General features: G+C 41.8%; 2 protein-coding genes across 2 annotated transcripts; one reads left to right on the top strand and one right to left on the bottom strand.

Annotated features, from left to right (window-relative positions):
- Window positions 1-829: 829 nt before the first annotated feature.
- Window positions 830-4,094, top strand: c12h12orf43 (chromosome 12 C12orf43 homolog). The gene is made up of 6 exons (XM_031743642.2): window positions 830-988; window positions 1,293-1,323; window positions 2,945-3,043; window positions 3,138-3,223; window positions 3,309-3,396; window positions 3,490-4,094. The coding sequence occupies exons 1-6, from the start codon at window positions 859-861 to the stop codon at window positions 3,839-3,841; spliced, it is 786 nt and encodes a 261-aa protein (XP_031599502.1). The 5' UTR covers window positions 830-858; the 3' UTR covers window positions 3,842-4,094.
- hnf1a (HNF1 homeobox a) lies at window positions 3,886-10,163 on the bottom strand. The gene is made up of 10 exons (XM_031743641.2): window positions 9,183-10,163; window positions 7,956-8,155; window positions 7,661-7,841; window positions 7,178-7,380; window positions 6,830-6,972; window positions 6,607-6,748; window positions 6,339-6,527; window positions 6,152-6,258; window positions 5,988-6,072; window positions 3,886-4,741 (listed from the first exon to the last, which is right to left on the bottom strand). Exons 1-10 carry the CDS (start codon window positions 9,479-9,481, stop codon window positions 4,611-4,613), a joined length of 1,680 nt encoding a protein of 559 aa, XP_031599501.1. The 5' UTR covers window positions 9,482-10,163; the 3' UTR covers window positions 3,886-4,610.
- Window positions 10,164-14,317: the final 4,154 nt, after the last annotated feature.

Genomic DNA, 14,317 nt, shown 5'->3' with positions numbered 1-14,317 from the left:
TTTCTGTCCTCTTGGCAGCAGAGCTGAATCAGTCTGTTAGAGAAAGTGCCCGTGCACAGAGGATGACACAGTCCTCTGTGGAGCTCTTATACTGCACATCACCAAATCAGACACAGCACTGCCCAGTCTCACATATCACAGCCTCTCTTGTCAGATCATCACTAATCCATGCTAGATTACTGATGGTGGATATGCCTACTGACATTTCCTGGAGCTTCTCTTTCTGAGTCGTGTTAAATGCACTTGTGAAATTAAAGGTGCAACTTTGTCTAAATTGCGGTAAACTCTCTGTATCATGTTGTCTATTTATCCACTACATGACACATGATTAAATTATATGCAACCTGCAGGGTAAAGTGATGTTTTCACCTTTCTACTGAGGTGTGACTAGTCTCCTTCTTACGGTAGTCTCAATATAAATGAGTTATAAGGGATGTTGTTTTTCCACCTTGAAACTTGAATATCACATTGTAAGTTTGCTGAACAAAAAGCATACAAGGCGATCTGCTTGTGAGACCTGTCCAAGTTAGAGTGGCCATGAGTCCTACTTAATGTGGGTCTGCACAGAATTCCCAAATATTGAGACAAAAATAAACACACATAAAACCCCAAACATGCCAGGACCCACTGAATAGTTTTGATAGTGACTGCAGGAAAAAGGAAGAAAACAGGACCCAGAAATGTAACTCTGATTTCCATTTGAATAATAAATAATATTTAACCCTGATTTACCACCGTTTCTTAAAACGGAATGAAAGTAGTGATGAGTCTGAGAACGCTTTGGTGTTTTTTCTCACCTGGGTAACAAAATACATTACCCAGAATCCTCAGCTGAAAACATAACACTAGTAGCTGCACATGTGTTTCATCATGGCGGCCCCCGCTAAAAAGATGGTTGGGGTTTCGGACGACTCCAGCAGCAGTGACGACGAAGTACTTAAAAGATGTCAGGAGGCGGTTTGGGAAACGAAGGCTGTCAAAAGCAAAGGTTAGTGTTTGCCTCTTCTGTTTGAACCGAGGGGCCAAGCTAGCATACGTGCACCGCTAGTCGTTCCCAACAGGTTCCCCGGAGAAGTTTCCACTAATATTTATAGTCCATGCATAAAGAGTTGTCGGTTAATAACATTTTCTAATGAAATTTATTTAATTGGTTACAAATAAACATTACGGTAAGACTCTAAGAGCATAGCGCACCGTTAGCTAGCCCCTGAGCTTGCTAAATCAACACAGTGTGTGAGTTTCATCAGCTGCAGTGTAGCTCTGTTAAAGACACTAACTCTCTGTGTTTTAAGATGGGGATGCCAGTGTGAAAGAGTCAAAGCGGTAAGTGTTACCTTTTAAAATATCATTTTACTTCTTGTAGTGTTAAATATGCGTCCAAGTGTGAAAACTGCTGTGAAGCTTTTCACTACTTCAGTTTTCCAACAAAATACATTGTTGTTCCTTTCACTACTGCACAGGAGGGAAAATGTATGGAAGGTTTAGAGTATTTGCAGATTTGGATACGTTGTTTGACCCACAAAGATGTAACATGCTGTTGTTGTTTCACGCACAAAAGCTCTCTATGTGAAGTTTTGTGTCTTTCCAATATGAGCAGTAAACTGTAATGATATTAGATTCAATTAATATGGAAAAAAAAACCCAGATGTACTTAAAATTAGTTAGTTTTTGTAAGCTATGACTATCCATCTGTTCTGCAAATGAATCTCGCATTGCGTAATAATAATTTGTTGGTTCAAGTTAATGTTTTTAACTCGAACCAGCCCTCATTTCTTTATATTTTGCTTAGAATTGTTTAAAGTAGTCTTGAGCAATAGTTCTTCAGGCTTTTCAGAAGGTCTTTCAGTGTTTCTTTGGACATTGGCTACTTTTTCACTCACTTTCAGTTCAGTCATTGTACCTGATCATTTTCAGAGGAATGTTGTCTTTCCTTGTTTGTTTGTTTGTTGAGCCACTTAACACTGATTAACACAACATTGTGTCTTCATTGTCACTTTAATAGCAGCCTGTCACAAAAACAAATTACTTGTTACCATTTCTTTAGTTGAAACTATGAAAAATCCCCAAGAAAACACAGTTTGGCAGGCACAAAATAACATTTTTCCACCAACAAAGTGATTAATAAAAAGGTATTAGCCAAAAACTTGGCATGGTTCATAGTGTGTCTTTAAAAAAAATGAGTAGATGAAACAAATGGAGGACTAAAAATATCTACAACAGATGAACAGTATCTGAAAATTATGCCCTTAAAAAATAGGAAAACGTTTAGCAAAGACCTGATCTGAGTGATGCATCTGGCTTTTCTGCTGATCCATCTGTTGTTCATGAAGCCTTATCACAAATGGTCTCAGTGGAAGTGCGGCTGTCAAGAATCCATGCTAAATTACACAAGAACTGGACTGAAAATCAGTGGCAACAGATCTGATGGAGGGAAGAGTCCAAATTTGAATTTTATTGTTCAAATCATTGTTAATATGTACGGAGGAGGTCAGGAGAGAGGTACAGCAGTGAGTGTCTACACAGAGGATTTGGGGGTTTCAGCCAGTGGTGTTGGGGATCTTGTCAAAACTGGCAATGTAGTAAAATCTTACACACAGAAAACACACAATGGGACACTACCAGTCATAGATTGGCCTCCTCAGAGCTCAGACCTTAACATTACTGAAACAGTGTGAGATAATCTTGCAGAAGCATCCAAAGAACTTTAAATGTCTTTCAAGAAGCCTGGAGAACTATTCCTGCAGACTACTGAAGGAAATGACAAAAAAAAGCTACCTAAGAGAGTTCAGAGTCAGAGGCTTTTGCAAAAGCTGTAGATCCTTTATCTCAGTAGGCAAGTACAGAGGTAATCTGCTTTCTGTTTTTTTTTTTTTTTTTTTTTTTTTTTTTAAATATATCAATGTCAGAAATGAAGTGAGCTTCATAACGTTCTTTTGTACAACAGTCTCGTTGTCGCTGACCATGAACATGATGGCAACGAGCTCCAGGTCACGCCAGGATTCCAGACGCATGTTGCCAGAAAGTTAGGACACTTTCTTGACAGGTAACGGCTCTGACTACAAAAAGAAAAAAACCTTTTGTTTATAATGATTGATAGTCATAAGATTATCTTATTGACCATTATATTTGCTTGTCAGTTGTATTTCAGAGATAAAGCCTCAAACTTCATCCTGTTTAGAATCAGCTAAATGTAACAAAGATGATGATGAGGAGGAGGATGAAGGTAAAGTTTCCGGCTCTTTAAGAAGATTTTGTTTCAATGGGAACTTGTGTTCATCTCTGTAAACCTGAAAGTTTTCTTCTTCTAGGATTTCGTCTGTTTTCTACATCTGTCCCAGGAAAGAAAGCTGAAGATCCTCCCGCCCCCATAAGGCGACGGCCTGCTCCAAGCTCAAGGTTCTTCATCTTTATTAATGTTTTCTTCCTTGTGTTATTGATTCATTTTTATTTCCCTCTGTATGACATTCTTTCTCTCTCTGCCGGTTTCAGCGACAGCGATGATGAGATGGAAATGAGGCTGAAAGAGGCAGCGGTGTCTGTCAAAGATCTGTTACCCTCGTTAGCACTCTCACCCCCTTTGATGGAGCCTCCTTGCTTGGAAAAAATGACAAAGACAAAGAAGAAAGATACAGAGGGAGAAGAGAGCCACGTTGTGAAGAAGAAGAAAAAGAAGAAGAAGAATCAGGAGGACGGGGAACAGGTGGACTCAGGTTCTACTCCTGATGCTCAGAGCAATGGTGAGCTCACAAACTCAGAGCAGGAACACATGCAAGTCAAAGTAAAACGGAAAAAGAAGAAGAAGAGGCGAGAAGAAAACGCAGAGGAAGAAGCATTGCACTGATTTTTTTTTTTTTTTTTTTTTAAATGACTTTCTGCCACGGAGGATTCAAAGATTTAAAATATTTTTATTCCAAAGCTGGAATTAGTCTTTACTTTGTCATTAATGCTGTAAAAAAAAAAAGTGAAAATATTTCAAAGTGAGTTAAAAAAAAATGCAGATGACATACTGTTGACAAGTTTCAGATCAGTTTACATTTTGTTTAAATTCTAAAACATTTACAAACATTTGAATAAAAAATACATGTTGGTGTTAATCTTCCGTTGATTTTCTGTGTCGAGTGAATTTTCTGTGTCCTCGTTTCAGTGACAGTTTGATGACGTTTGAGTCAAACAGTATTTGAAAGATCAAAGCTCTGACTCCAGAGGCCTGCGCTACAAAGCAGGATTCGGACTCTTCAGGTAACTTCAGGCGCAACGCTGGGTTTTCAGTGTTACAAAGGCGACTCGCTTCTTACTTGGGTACATCTTCATGGTAACCTATGCAGACCTTACCTGCTCGTATTTCTGTTACTGTAGTTTTATCTTCTTTTGTAAAATTAGTTGCACTGCTTGTCCACATTTCTGATTGGTCAGATCTAGATTGGAAAGACCCTGGCTTGACGTATCAAGTTCATAACAGCTTTCGGGTGACTGCTTATTCTGAGTGCTGATCTTGGGGTGGATGAAGCCAGTATTTTGGATATTTTGAACTTGCTTTGTAGTACCGGCTCCAAGCTTACATGGCATACAACCCGATACACTCCTGAATCCAGCTGACAGTCAGGAGACTTTTACTGTGCTGTGGAAACCATTTGTGCAGGGATGTAGGAGCTGATTTCTGTCGGGGACGGTGAGAGGAGGTGAGATTGATGGCTTTCTGTCGCCTGAGAGGAAGGATACAGCTCGAGGCTCTCGGACGAAACTGTTAATTTAAAAAAGCAAAAAAAAAAAAGGCTTCAGATTGTTTGAAAACAGTGTTTGTGTTGGGACATTTGTGAGGATCAGGCTACAAAGGCATCTGAGAGTCTATCATCTTTGGGTTGCTACAGCAGATCATCTGCCTCCATCTCACCTCTAGCACCCTCCACTGTCACACCAACCCTCTGCACGTCCTCCTTCACTACATCCATGAACCTTCTTTGTGCTCTTTGTCTGTTCCTCCTCCCTGGCTGCTCCATCTTCAACATCTAATCAGCGTCTAATCTTGTCCATCCTGCTCACTCCCAATGAAAATCTTAACACCAATTCGGCCTCCTGTTATTTTGTCAAAACCATCTTCTCCAAAGCATTAGCATCACCCCTTTGATTTCCAGCTTCAAACTCGTGAGCCTGTCTGACACTCTTCACATAATCTTCCTTCAGGATCACCCCTAATCCATTTCTCTTCCTGTCTACAGCACGGTAGAACATCTTGAATCCACCTCCAATACTCATGGCTTTGGTTTGCTTCCACCTGAGGCCTGTACTATGAAGCCAGATTTTGGCTTACCCAGATAACTTCAGGGTTAACTCTGGATGTTCTGTACTGCATGTGGTTCACTTCTTGCCATGGTAACTTATGCTTTTATCCTTACTCTCATTCCCCTTTATTGTATCTGTAACATGCAACTTCTGTCGGTGCTGTGCTACTGGAAACTGAATTTCCCGGAGGAACCCACCCGAGGGATTAATAAAATTTCATCTAATCTAATCTTACGCTGTGAACCTTACCTGGACCGCCTGACCAACCAAATCTCCGAAAAATAGCATCAGTATCCCTGGAATCAGGCAGATCTCCATGCACGAACATCAGTAATAATGAATAAATAATATAGATTTTTAGATGCAACTTTATTCCTGTCGGCGCTAAACAATTTTACAACCATTTTATTTTTTCAAGACCTCATATCAAATTTGCACTAAGGTTGAATTCTATTTTTATATTTAGTCTTTACTCAAGCTGTAAACGGCACCCAGTCTCCAGCTGAAGGAATAAAACTCAAACTGACAGGAGCCGGTTATGTTTTAAGTTTTGGTTTCACATTTTCACTGATGCTTTTATTCGCAGCATGTTTTATTCTGCTGGATGAATATGTTTTAAATGTTCAGCGTGTTAAGCTGTGCCTTATTAAAACCACCAAATGAAGTGCAAACTGTGCATCACATTGTGATGGGAATGAGGAAGGTACCTGGTGCAGGTGAGTGTGGTTGCATGTTTAGAGAGTCTTCCTGTAAAGGTGCGTCTTCCTGCTCATCAGGGTCTGTGGTCAGAATCTGCCCGAAACAAAAATCAATGATTTAGGTTTTAAAACTAGATGCTGTGAACAGACTAAGCTCTGGTCAGTCCCAGTACCTGTCTGACAGCAGTGAGGCTGGCCAGGCTGCTGCTGTCTGCGATGACCATGGCTTGAGAGAGCAAACTGGACGGGTGGTACTGGGGCGAATCCGATTTGCTGTACACTGGAATGACAAACAGATGAATGAATCTTTACTCGGGAATGACATGTTGAGCTCTTGTCTTCATGCTACTGCAGTCTTACTGTGACATGGCAGCTGTGCCATGGTTGCCATGAACGGACTGGCAGCCATGTGACTCTGAAGCTGCTGTGGTATTGGCGGCTGGGGAGAGGCGTGAAGCTGCTGCTGGAATGAGATGGGCTGCAAGGTTGTGAAACCGCCTCCCATGTTGTTTATGACAGGCACAGTCTGAGGTTGCGTGGAGGCTAAACCTGTGAAACAGCACTGACGTTGGTCTGACAAGTTTTCACCTTATTACAAAATGGGGGAAAAAAAGGGAGCCAATGTTACCAATGAGAAGGGAGGACTCCCCCAGACTCATGACGCTGGGCACTGAGGCCATGATGAGGCTCTGTGAGGATGCAGGTGAGGCAGACAGACTGTGCAGGGAGGTTAGAGTGCTTACTGGGGGTAGTGGCCCACCGCTGGACACCTGAAACCAGAGGATGGCATTTTTAGGGCAGCTGGTAATTTAGCGTATTGAATCACGAGGGATCCGGACATGAGCTCTCACCAGTTTGGGGTTATGGGTCTCGAGGAGTGTGTGGCTTGGCTCCAGTTGGACTGGACTCACCATGAGACGCCCCACTCTCTCCCCTCCGCTGCCTCTGGCTGAGCTCACAGTGTCGCATGGGATTTGCTGGCTGTATTTCACACCTGGGGAAACAACAATCATCTAGTCAGTCCCAGAACATTTATAAGGTTTGTGGTTTACACCATCACAGCTGACTTTGGTCGATTGCTCCAAGTCTAAATAGAATAAAGGGAAATATGAGCATCCACCAGCACAACCAGTAGAGTCATGTCTCTAAGCCATTCTGATTTCCCTCTCAAATTTCCATGCATGAGAATGGGTTATTACCGTGCTCGGGACTGGGTGGAAGGTTGGCGTTGGAGGATGAGGCAGTCTGACTGGTGAAAGGCGTGTCGAGGGCCAGTTTGTGGCGGAAAGCCTCCTCTTTACGACGGTTAGCGAACCAGTTGTACACTCGGACTTCAGTGACCAGGTTAGAGCCGAGGCCAGCAAGCTGGGAGGGAGACACGCCCCTCTGGAGGCATTCTGCCCTGAAAGAGGAAAAGTACACATCTCTTTATTACAATCAAAGGATTTTACATGAAAATGTTCTATCTCCATCCAGCAGTCTTGGATCCAGTAACAAGATAAATATTATTTATGAAAGCTGTATAGCTAAATGAAGTGTTAATTGTTATGAATCTATAAAAACATATGATCAGATGCCAAGAATTTAGAAGATGCAATCATGTTAAAGTTTCTCACAAATAGTTTGGGTCTGGTTAAGTGTCACAGCAACCCTATAAAAACAAAATCAAAATCCTGTCTCACCTGTTGCACTCCTCCACCAGCCCCTCTCTTTCCTCCTTGCTCGGGTTCTTCTGTCGTTCGTAGGCGTGGAAGAGGATCTGCAGGGATGCTGGACCCCACTTGAACCTGTTCCTCCGTCCTTTCTTGGTGTCCTCCCCTTGGTCCTTCACAGTTGCAAGCCCATGTTTGGCATTGGTAAATTCTGCATTTAAAAAGTTAGCATTATTTTTTTTGTTGTTGTTGTTGTTTTTTAAACACCTCGCATTTTTCTCTTATTTTTGCGCTCTTGGAGCTCCTGCACGGCTTGTGTACTCACGCTGGCTGATCTCGCACTGCTTCTTGACATACCAGGTGTACAAAGCAGCTCTTTTTTGGTTCTTCATGGGCGTGCCTTTGTTGAGGTGCTGGGAGAGGTGAGACTGGTTGAGTCCCGTGGACTCCACCACCTCCCGCTGAGGTAGGTTATGCTGCTGCATGTAGCTTTTTACCATTTTTGCAACATGCCAGGGATCCTCACTGTCAGACAGACAGACACCCGAGCTTAAAAACTGCCCACCTTTTAGTTTTGTGCATTTTTATTTAGTGGACTTTTCCTTAACAGATACCAGTATATGTAGAAGTGCTAACCAGGCAGTTTGTCACATCAGTAGAGACGTAAAATATGACCACACAGTGGGAAGTAAAGAGAGGTTTGTTGACAGACAGAGATAAGAGAGAGCACGGGGGAACAAAGTCCAGCCCTTTCAGATCACTGGAATGGAAAACATGTAAAAGATTTATGAAGCCTAATTTAACACTTCCTAATTATCAAGTTGGAAACGTCGTTAAAGGCACACCAAATTATTTTGAAAGTCTCAGTCAGCTTCCAAACATTTTGGTACAGGTATCGGGCAAAAATTAGTTGTGTTTTTTTAACAATCCTATTTAGAGAGAGCTTCCCCCCCCCCTTTTTTTAACATTTAATGTTTATGATATAATGTCCAATGTTTGTATGTCTGTGTTCCATATTTTCAGAATCAGGTCTTAAAACTGAACGGACAAAAATCACTCATGCGTTGCGCAAACACAGTCTCACATGACCAGCTCTGCTCTATTAATCTTCACCTCAGGCTTGTGGCTTATTTATTAAGAAATGGTCAGGGAATAATGATGAGGGTGGGTAATTAGTAACTAGCAAAGGAGGAACCCTCTTTATATTCGCCCAAGAGCCAGACTGCAGAGAGAGAGTCAGAGAAGCATGGCAAGGAGGGAGGATTTGGTAAAGACATGGGGACAGAGTGTAAGAAGACAATAGGAATAGTGGTGTTAACAGGTAAATGCGTAAAGTGTTGCTTCGACTCTCAAGTGTGTGCTTTTGACACACGGGAGGTAACACAAAGAGGAGGAGAATCAGAAACGGTGGCGAGGATGTCGTCAATTTTCAGAATTTATCCGACCGGGTCCTACTGGAAAAGCTGCTGAGTGAGAATAGCAGTTACCGAGACATTAGGATGATTTTCGCTGTTGCCATTAAGCTTCCAGAGAAGTGCCAGGATCTACTTACTGCAGTAGGTGATCGACTTCAGTCCTCAGTTTGGACGCCTCCTCTGGCAGGAGCTTCTCCAGTTCTCGGAATATAGGTGGTGGGAAATCCATTTCTCCCTCCTCTGAGCTCTCTCCATCCCCTCTTTCTCCCCTCTCGTTGCCAGCACTTGCCTTGTTTCGTTCCAGTTCCCCCATGGCTTGGATCAGAACCTCCCGGGACAGTCCAGATTCCAGCAGGGCCCAGATCAGCTGCTCCTGCAGGGCCGTCAAACGGCTCGGCCCCGCTTTGGCTGCCTCAGCCCTCTCCTCTCCCTCCATTAGTCTTATGTCTTACCTCACTACTGCCTCGCAAACAAACACTGCTCTCATGTGCACTACCACGCTCAAACGACAGCCACACAGCCAGTGCCAGGCCCCATTATTTTATATCTGCAGTCCCTCTTCAGCTCAAGAGAAAGTAAACTTTCATTTTCCTTTGCCGAATCCTCCCGATGTGTCCAGAGCTGTCCGGTTTTAGCTTTTCACTTGTTGTTTTTGCTTTCAAAGGTCAATTTTGTTTTAATCTAACCTTCCTCCTATTCACCCCCTCCTCCTTACGTGCGCCCTGTGAACTTTGTCCCTTCTCCCTCAGTCCTCAGCAGGGACCAAAGTTCATCTTAAAAACAATAAATAAAAATGAGGGGTGTTGCACTGGCAGAGTCCACAGTCTACTTGTCAGAGCAGAAAACTGATAAGACAGTGGGGGGAAAACATGACTTGGAAAGTTGGGAGCTTTTTACGTATAGCTTTTTCTCACATGGAAAGGACATTTTGGAAAAATAGTTTTGGGCTTTTTTCTTTCTTATTTTTTCTTATTCTTTCTTATACATACACATTTTATTTGTTAATGCATATGTAAAAAAAAATAGAGAAATAAATAAGTCAATAATGTACAGATGCGCAGTAGATCAGCTAAGCAGGAACAAAGTTTGATTTGTCTTTTCTGCCAGGAGAGGGCGCTGCTGTGTTATCTTTACATTAGACTTTCAGGAAGTTGCTTCATGTTAGGGGACTTGGTGGAGTGTTCTCTGTCTTGAACATGAGTTCAAGACAAGAAAGGAATATGTTGGCACATCAATTTCCTAAAACATTTCCACATTTATTGAAAGAGTGCTTTGAGGTCGACCTCTAACACTGTGCATTTCTCTCTCTCTCTCTTTTTTTTTTATCAATGTGCACAAGTTAAACACTTTGGACATTATTGACTACTTGTGACTATTTCACAAATGAAACTTTTAAAAAAGGAGCAAGATTTTCTCTTTTTTTCCTCGTTTGAAAAATATGTGCTTATTTTTAATCTGATTCCAGCAGCACATCTCAGAAAGAGCTGAGAAAAGCGCAACAAGAAATAGGAGTTGTATAATGCAAAAAGCTCCAGACGCCTGTTTTAATATCTTACATTTAATTAGGTTACTTAGCAAAATTTCCAAAGAGCACCCCAGTGATTAATCTTGTAGAAGTAAATATGGGAAGGGGTTTAGACCACGTGTATTTTATTCCTTGTTTTAACTATGTAATAATCTAACTTACTTTAAACTCTTCAGAGAAATTGGGAAAAATCTCTGCATTCTTTGTGCATAAGGACAAAAACTGATGTCGAGTGTCTGTGATTAAAATAGACATAATTATGTAGTGAAAAAAAAATCACTGCATGGGCTCAGAAACACTTCTGAAAACCACCGCCAGTGAACACAGTCATCATGCATCCACAAATAAAAGTTCAACTCTGCCATGCATCTAAAAACAAGACTGCTGCCTTCTCTGGGCCTTACTGCTTTTAAGACAGACTCAAGTGAAGTGGAAAACTTTCCTGTGGGCTGCGAAATTCAAAACTGAGGAGAGAGACCACCTGGTGTGTTTTCAGCATGCAGTTCAGTACAGGGAGCGCATGACTGCACATGGCATGAGGTAACTAAGAGCACCTGTGAGGGCACCATTAATGCTGAACGATGTATACATTAGTACAGGTTTTAGAGCATCAACTGCTGCCATCGTGGTTATTTCAGCAGGACAGTGCAACCCTGCACATCTGCAGGGTGCTGCTAAACCAGGCTGCTTGCATATTTAGCACATTATGAAATGAAACAAAGAAAACGTGGACATCAGCTGGAGAGCTGAAATTCTATGCAAAGCATGCAAAACATTTTCTTTTTAAAATACAGCAGTAGGTCTGTGCAGTGCCTATGCAAATTCTGCATTTTGCATTTCTGATATGAATACAGTCTTATTGATTTTTGACTATAGATCTGATTCTTTATTTAGTCCCTTATTAATTCTTGATCAGTTTTCTTTGTGGAAATTATAGATGGACAAAGGCTTGCAAATCACTCTGCTGAGTTTGACATCCGTGCGTTGACAAAGAAATTGATATGCTTAGAGAAATATGATTCTAGTAAACTGGACAACGTGAAAGTGGTTCACCATTCCCATCTCTAATGTTTAAACTTTAAACTGTTCGGCTGTTGAATTCAAATAATATTATTGTTTCCATAGATTTTCTTCTCCCCCTCTCTCCCCCCCTCTCCCTGTCTCCCCCGCTCTCTCCCTCTCTTTTTTTAATCCACCCTCTTGTTTTTTGACAACATAAGTTGGCAGGAAGACTAAGTTGGAACTGAACTGGAAAGGAAAGAGGGCAAACTGAATGGGAGAAAACCTTTGAGAGTTAATGTAGTCTTTTATCTTTCCTCTTTTCTCTTTACACTGTAAAATGCTCACTTTCTCTGCCTGGATCACCTAATACTATTCTCAGGTTCGGCCTATCAGCACCTTTTTGTGTTGAGCTCCTGTTACCCCACCCCACCCTTGGGAAGATGGCATTATACTGTATTTGGAAGGGTAACAGAGCTGCCTCTATCTCCCTGAGACATGCCAGTGACCTGTAATTAAGTCCCATTGTACTATTCAGAGGAAACTCCTCACCAAAACGGACAGAGGGCAGTTGTGTGTGGATTTCCAGCAGCTCAGATACCGCTGTGACTAATACCCCACCACACAAGCTGGGTTTATCAAAAAGGAACACATGCAGCACACATTAGAGCTTGCATTTTCCCTCTCTGGAGAACTCAAAGCTATGTTGATTGGTAATGAGATACAATCCACGCTGTCCATCTCTCATTAGTGAGCCATTGCTCGCTAGCTCTCTCTCTCTCCCTCTGTTTCTGCCTCTGCCTAGCGTTAGCCCCCACCCACCCCCAACCCCACCATTCAACCCCATTGATCATGCATGCAGAAATTTAACACACCCCTTAATTCCTGTCCAAATAGCCCCTGTCCCACTTCCAGAGCTTCATCTGTTCATCTGCAGAGTGTAGAGTAGGCCTGTTTGCAGGCAGGACACTGACTGCAGCACTCAATGAGGATAAACTGTGCTGGAGAGGACAATCGCAAATCTAAATCAGTGTCTGTGTAACACAGGATGTGCGCTGGGTTGCGCGCTCTGGGCATGAAGTGTTTCTATAAGGAATGGGAACACTGTGGAGGCATGATCTGGAGGCTGTGTTTTTGCTTGTTTTAAAGCAGTTTGGTAGAAACCAACAGAGACCATGCTAGTAGAAACCACCTAGAAACTTTGCTTCAAACCATAACAATTGCATAGGACCGCATCCATGTATACCTACTGCGAGTCAAAGCTGACATTGTCTTTGTTTGAATTGCTCAGGCTGTTGATTGGCCTTAACATTAGTCACCAGGTCACATGTTGAGTCAGTGTTGAGAAGATTAGCCAGAGCTGGCTTTGGTACTAATTAAATACTTAAACCCCAGCAATGAATGAGCACACAGCACAGAAACCTCCTGTTATACCCCGTTGCATAAGCCAGTTTACAGCCTGGAAGGTGCATCAAGATAGACAAACACATTTTTAACTCTACCTGCAAATAAGGACACTGAGACGCATCAAATTTCCACAGACATATTCATGACTATGAAAGGCTAATGAATCCACAGTTATTAGATGAAGCAAGATCAGGAATACTGTATGGTATTGATTGTATTAATAGCACACAAAGTTCATTTCCTGAAGACAAAAGTATGTACATGTGTTGTGGAACAGATGAAATGACTCACAGCGTTCTGGGAGACTTTATTTTAGTCTATCACCTGTCATATCTGATGTTTGGACCTTTTTAGAACCACGCTAAACCAGACAGAGAACACAGCAGATAAGTTCCCAACTGTGGAAATTTCGACAAGTCAGTCACACTTAGCCAGACTGTGACAGGAAGTTGAAACTCTTCCTTCATAATAAAAGTTTAACATTCACAACTCAGAAAAAGGAGGTAGACTAAAGGTCTGCAGTCTAATACACTTGGTTTATTCTGATTTGACTGTAACATAACATGGTTGGAGTGTGATACTCCTAAATGAGTGTCTTTATTACTTATTCTGTTATTTCCAAAATACACATCTAGTCTCCAACTATGGTGGTAAATAATTCTGATGCATGAAATTACAGTGCAGTGAAAAAGTATTTGCACCCTTCCTGACTTCTTTTTGCATATTTGTCACATTTAAATGTTTCAGATCATCAAACTAATTTTACTTTTAGACAAAGATTATACGAGTAAATACAAAATGCAGTTTTAAAATGATCATTTCATTTATTAAGGGGAAAAGTTATCCAAACCTACATGGGCCTGTGTGAAAAGGTAATTACCCCCTAAACCTAATAACTGGTTGTGCCACCCTTGGCAGCAAGAACTGCAATCAAGCATTTATGATAACCGACAATGAGTCTTTCACATCACTGTGGAGGAATTTTGGCCCACTCCTCTTTGCAGAATTGTTTCAACTGAACCACATTAGAGGGTTTTCAAACATGAGCCACATATTTTCTTCACTTTGTTTCTATTGATTCATCAAAAGTTGGGTTTATTTTGGGTCACTGTCCTGCTGCATAACCCAAATACACTTCAGCTTCAGGGCACGAACTGACAGCCTCAGGATTTTCTAGTAGAGAGCAGAATTCATGGTTCAATTAGTGGTCCAGGTCCTGAAGCAGCAAAGCAGCCTCAGACCATCACACTACCACCCCCATGTTTGACTGCTCCTATGATCTTTTTCTGAAATGCTGTGTAAGTTTTACACCACATGTAACTGGACTAAAACCTTCCAAAA

Source organism: Oreochromis aureus, linkage group 12 (genome assembly GCF_013358895.1).
Source record: "Oreochromis aureus strain Israel breed Guangdong linkage group 12, ZZ_aureus, whole genome shotgun sequence".
Taxonomy (NCBI): Eukaryota; Metazoa; Chordata; class Actinopteri; order Cichliformes; family Cichlidae; genus Oreochromis; species Oreochromis aureus.
This window is presented reverse-complemented; position numbering and strand designations above follow the sequence as displayed.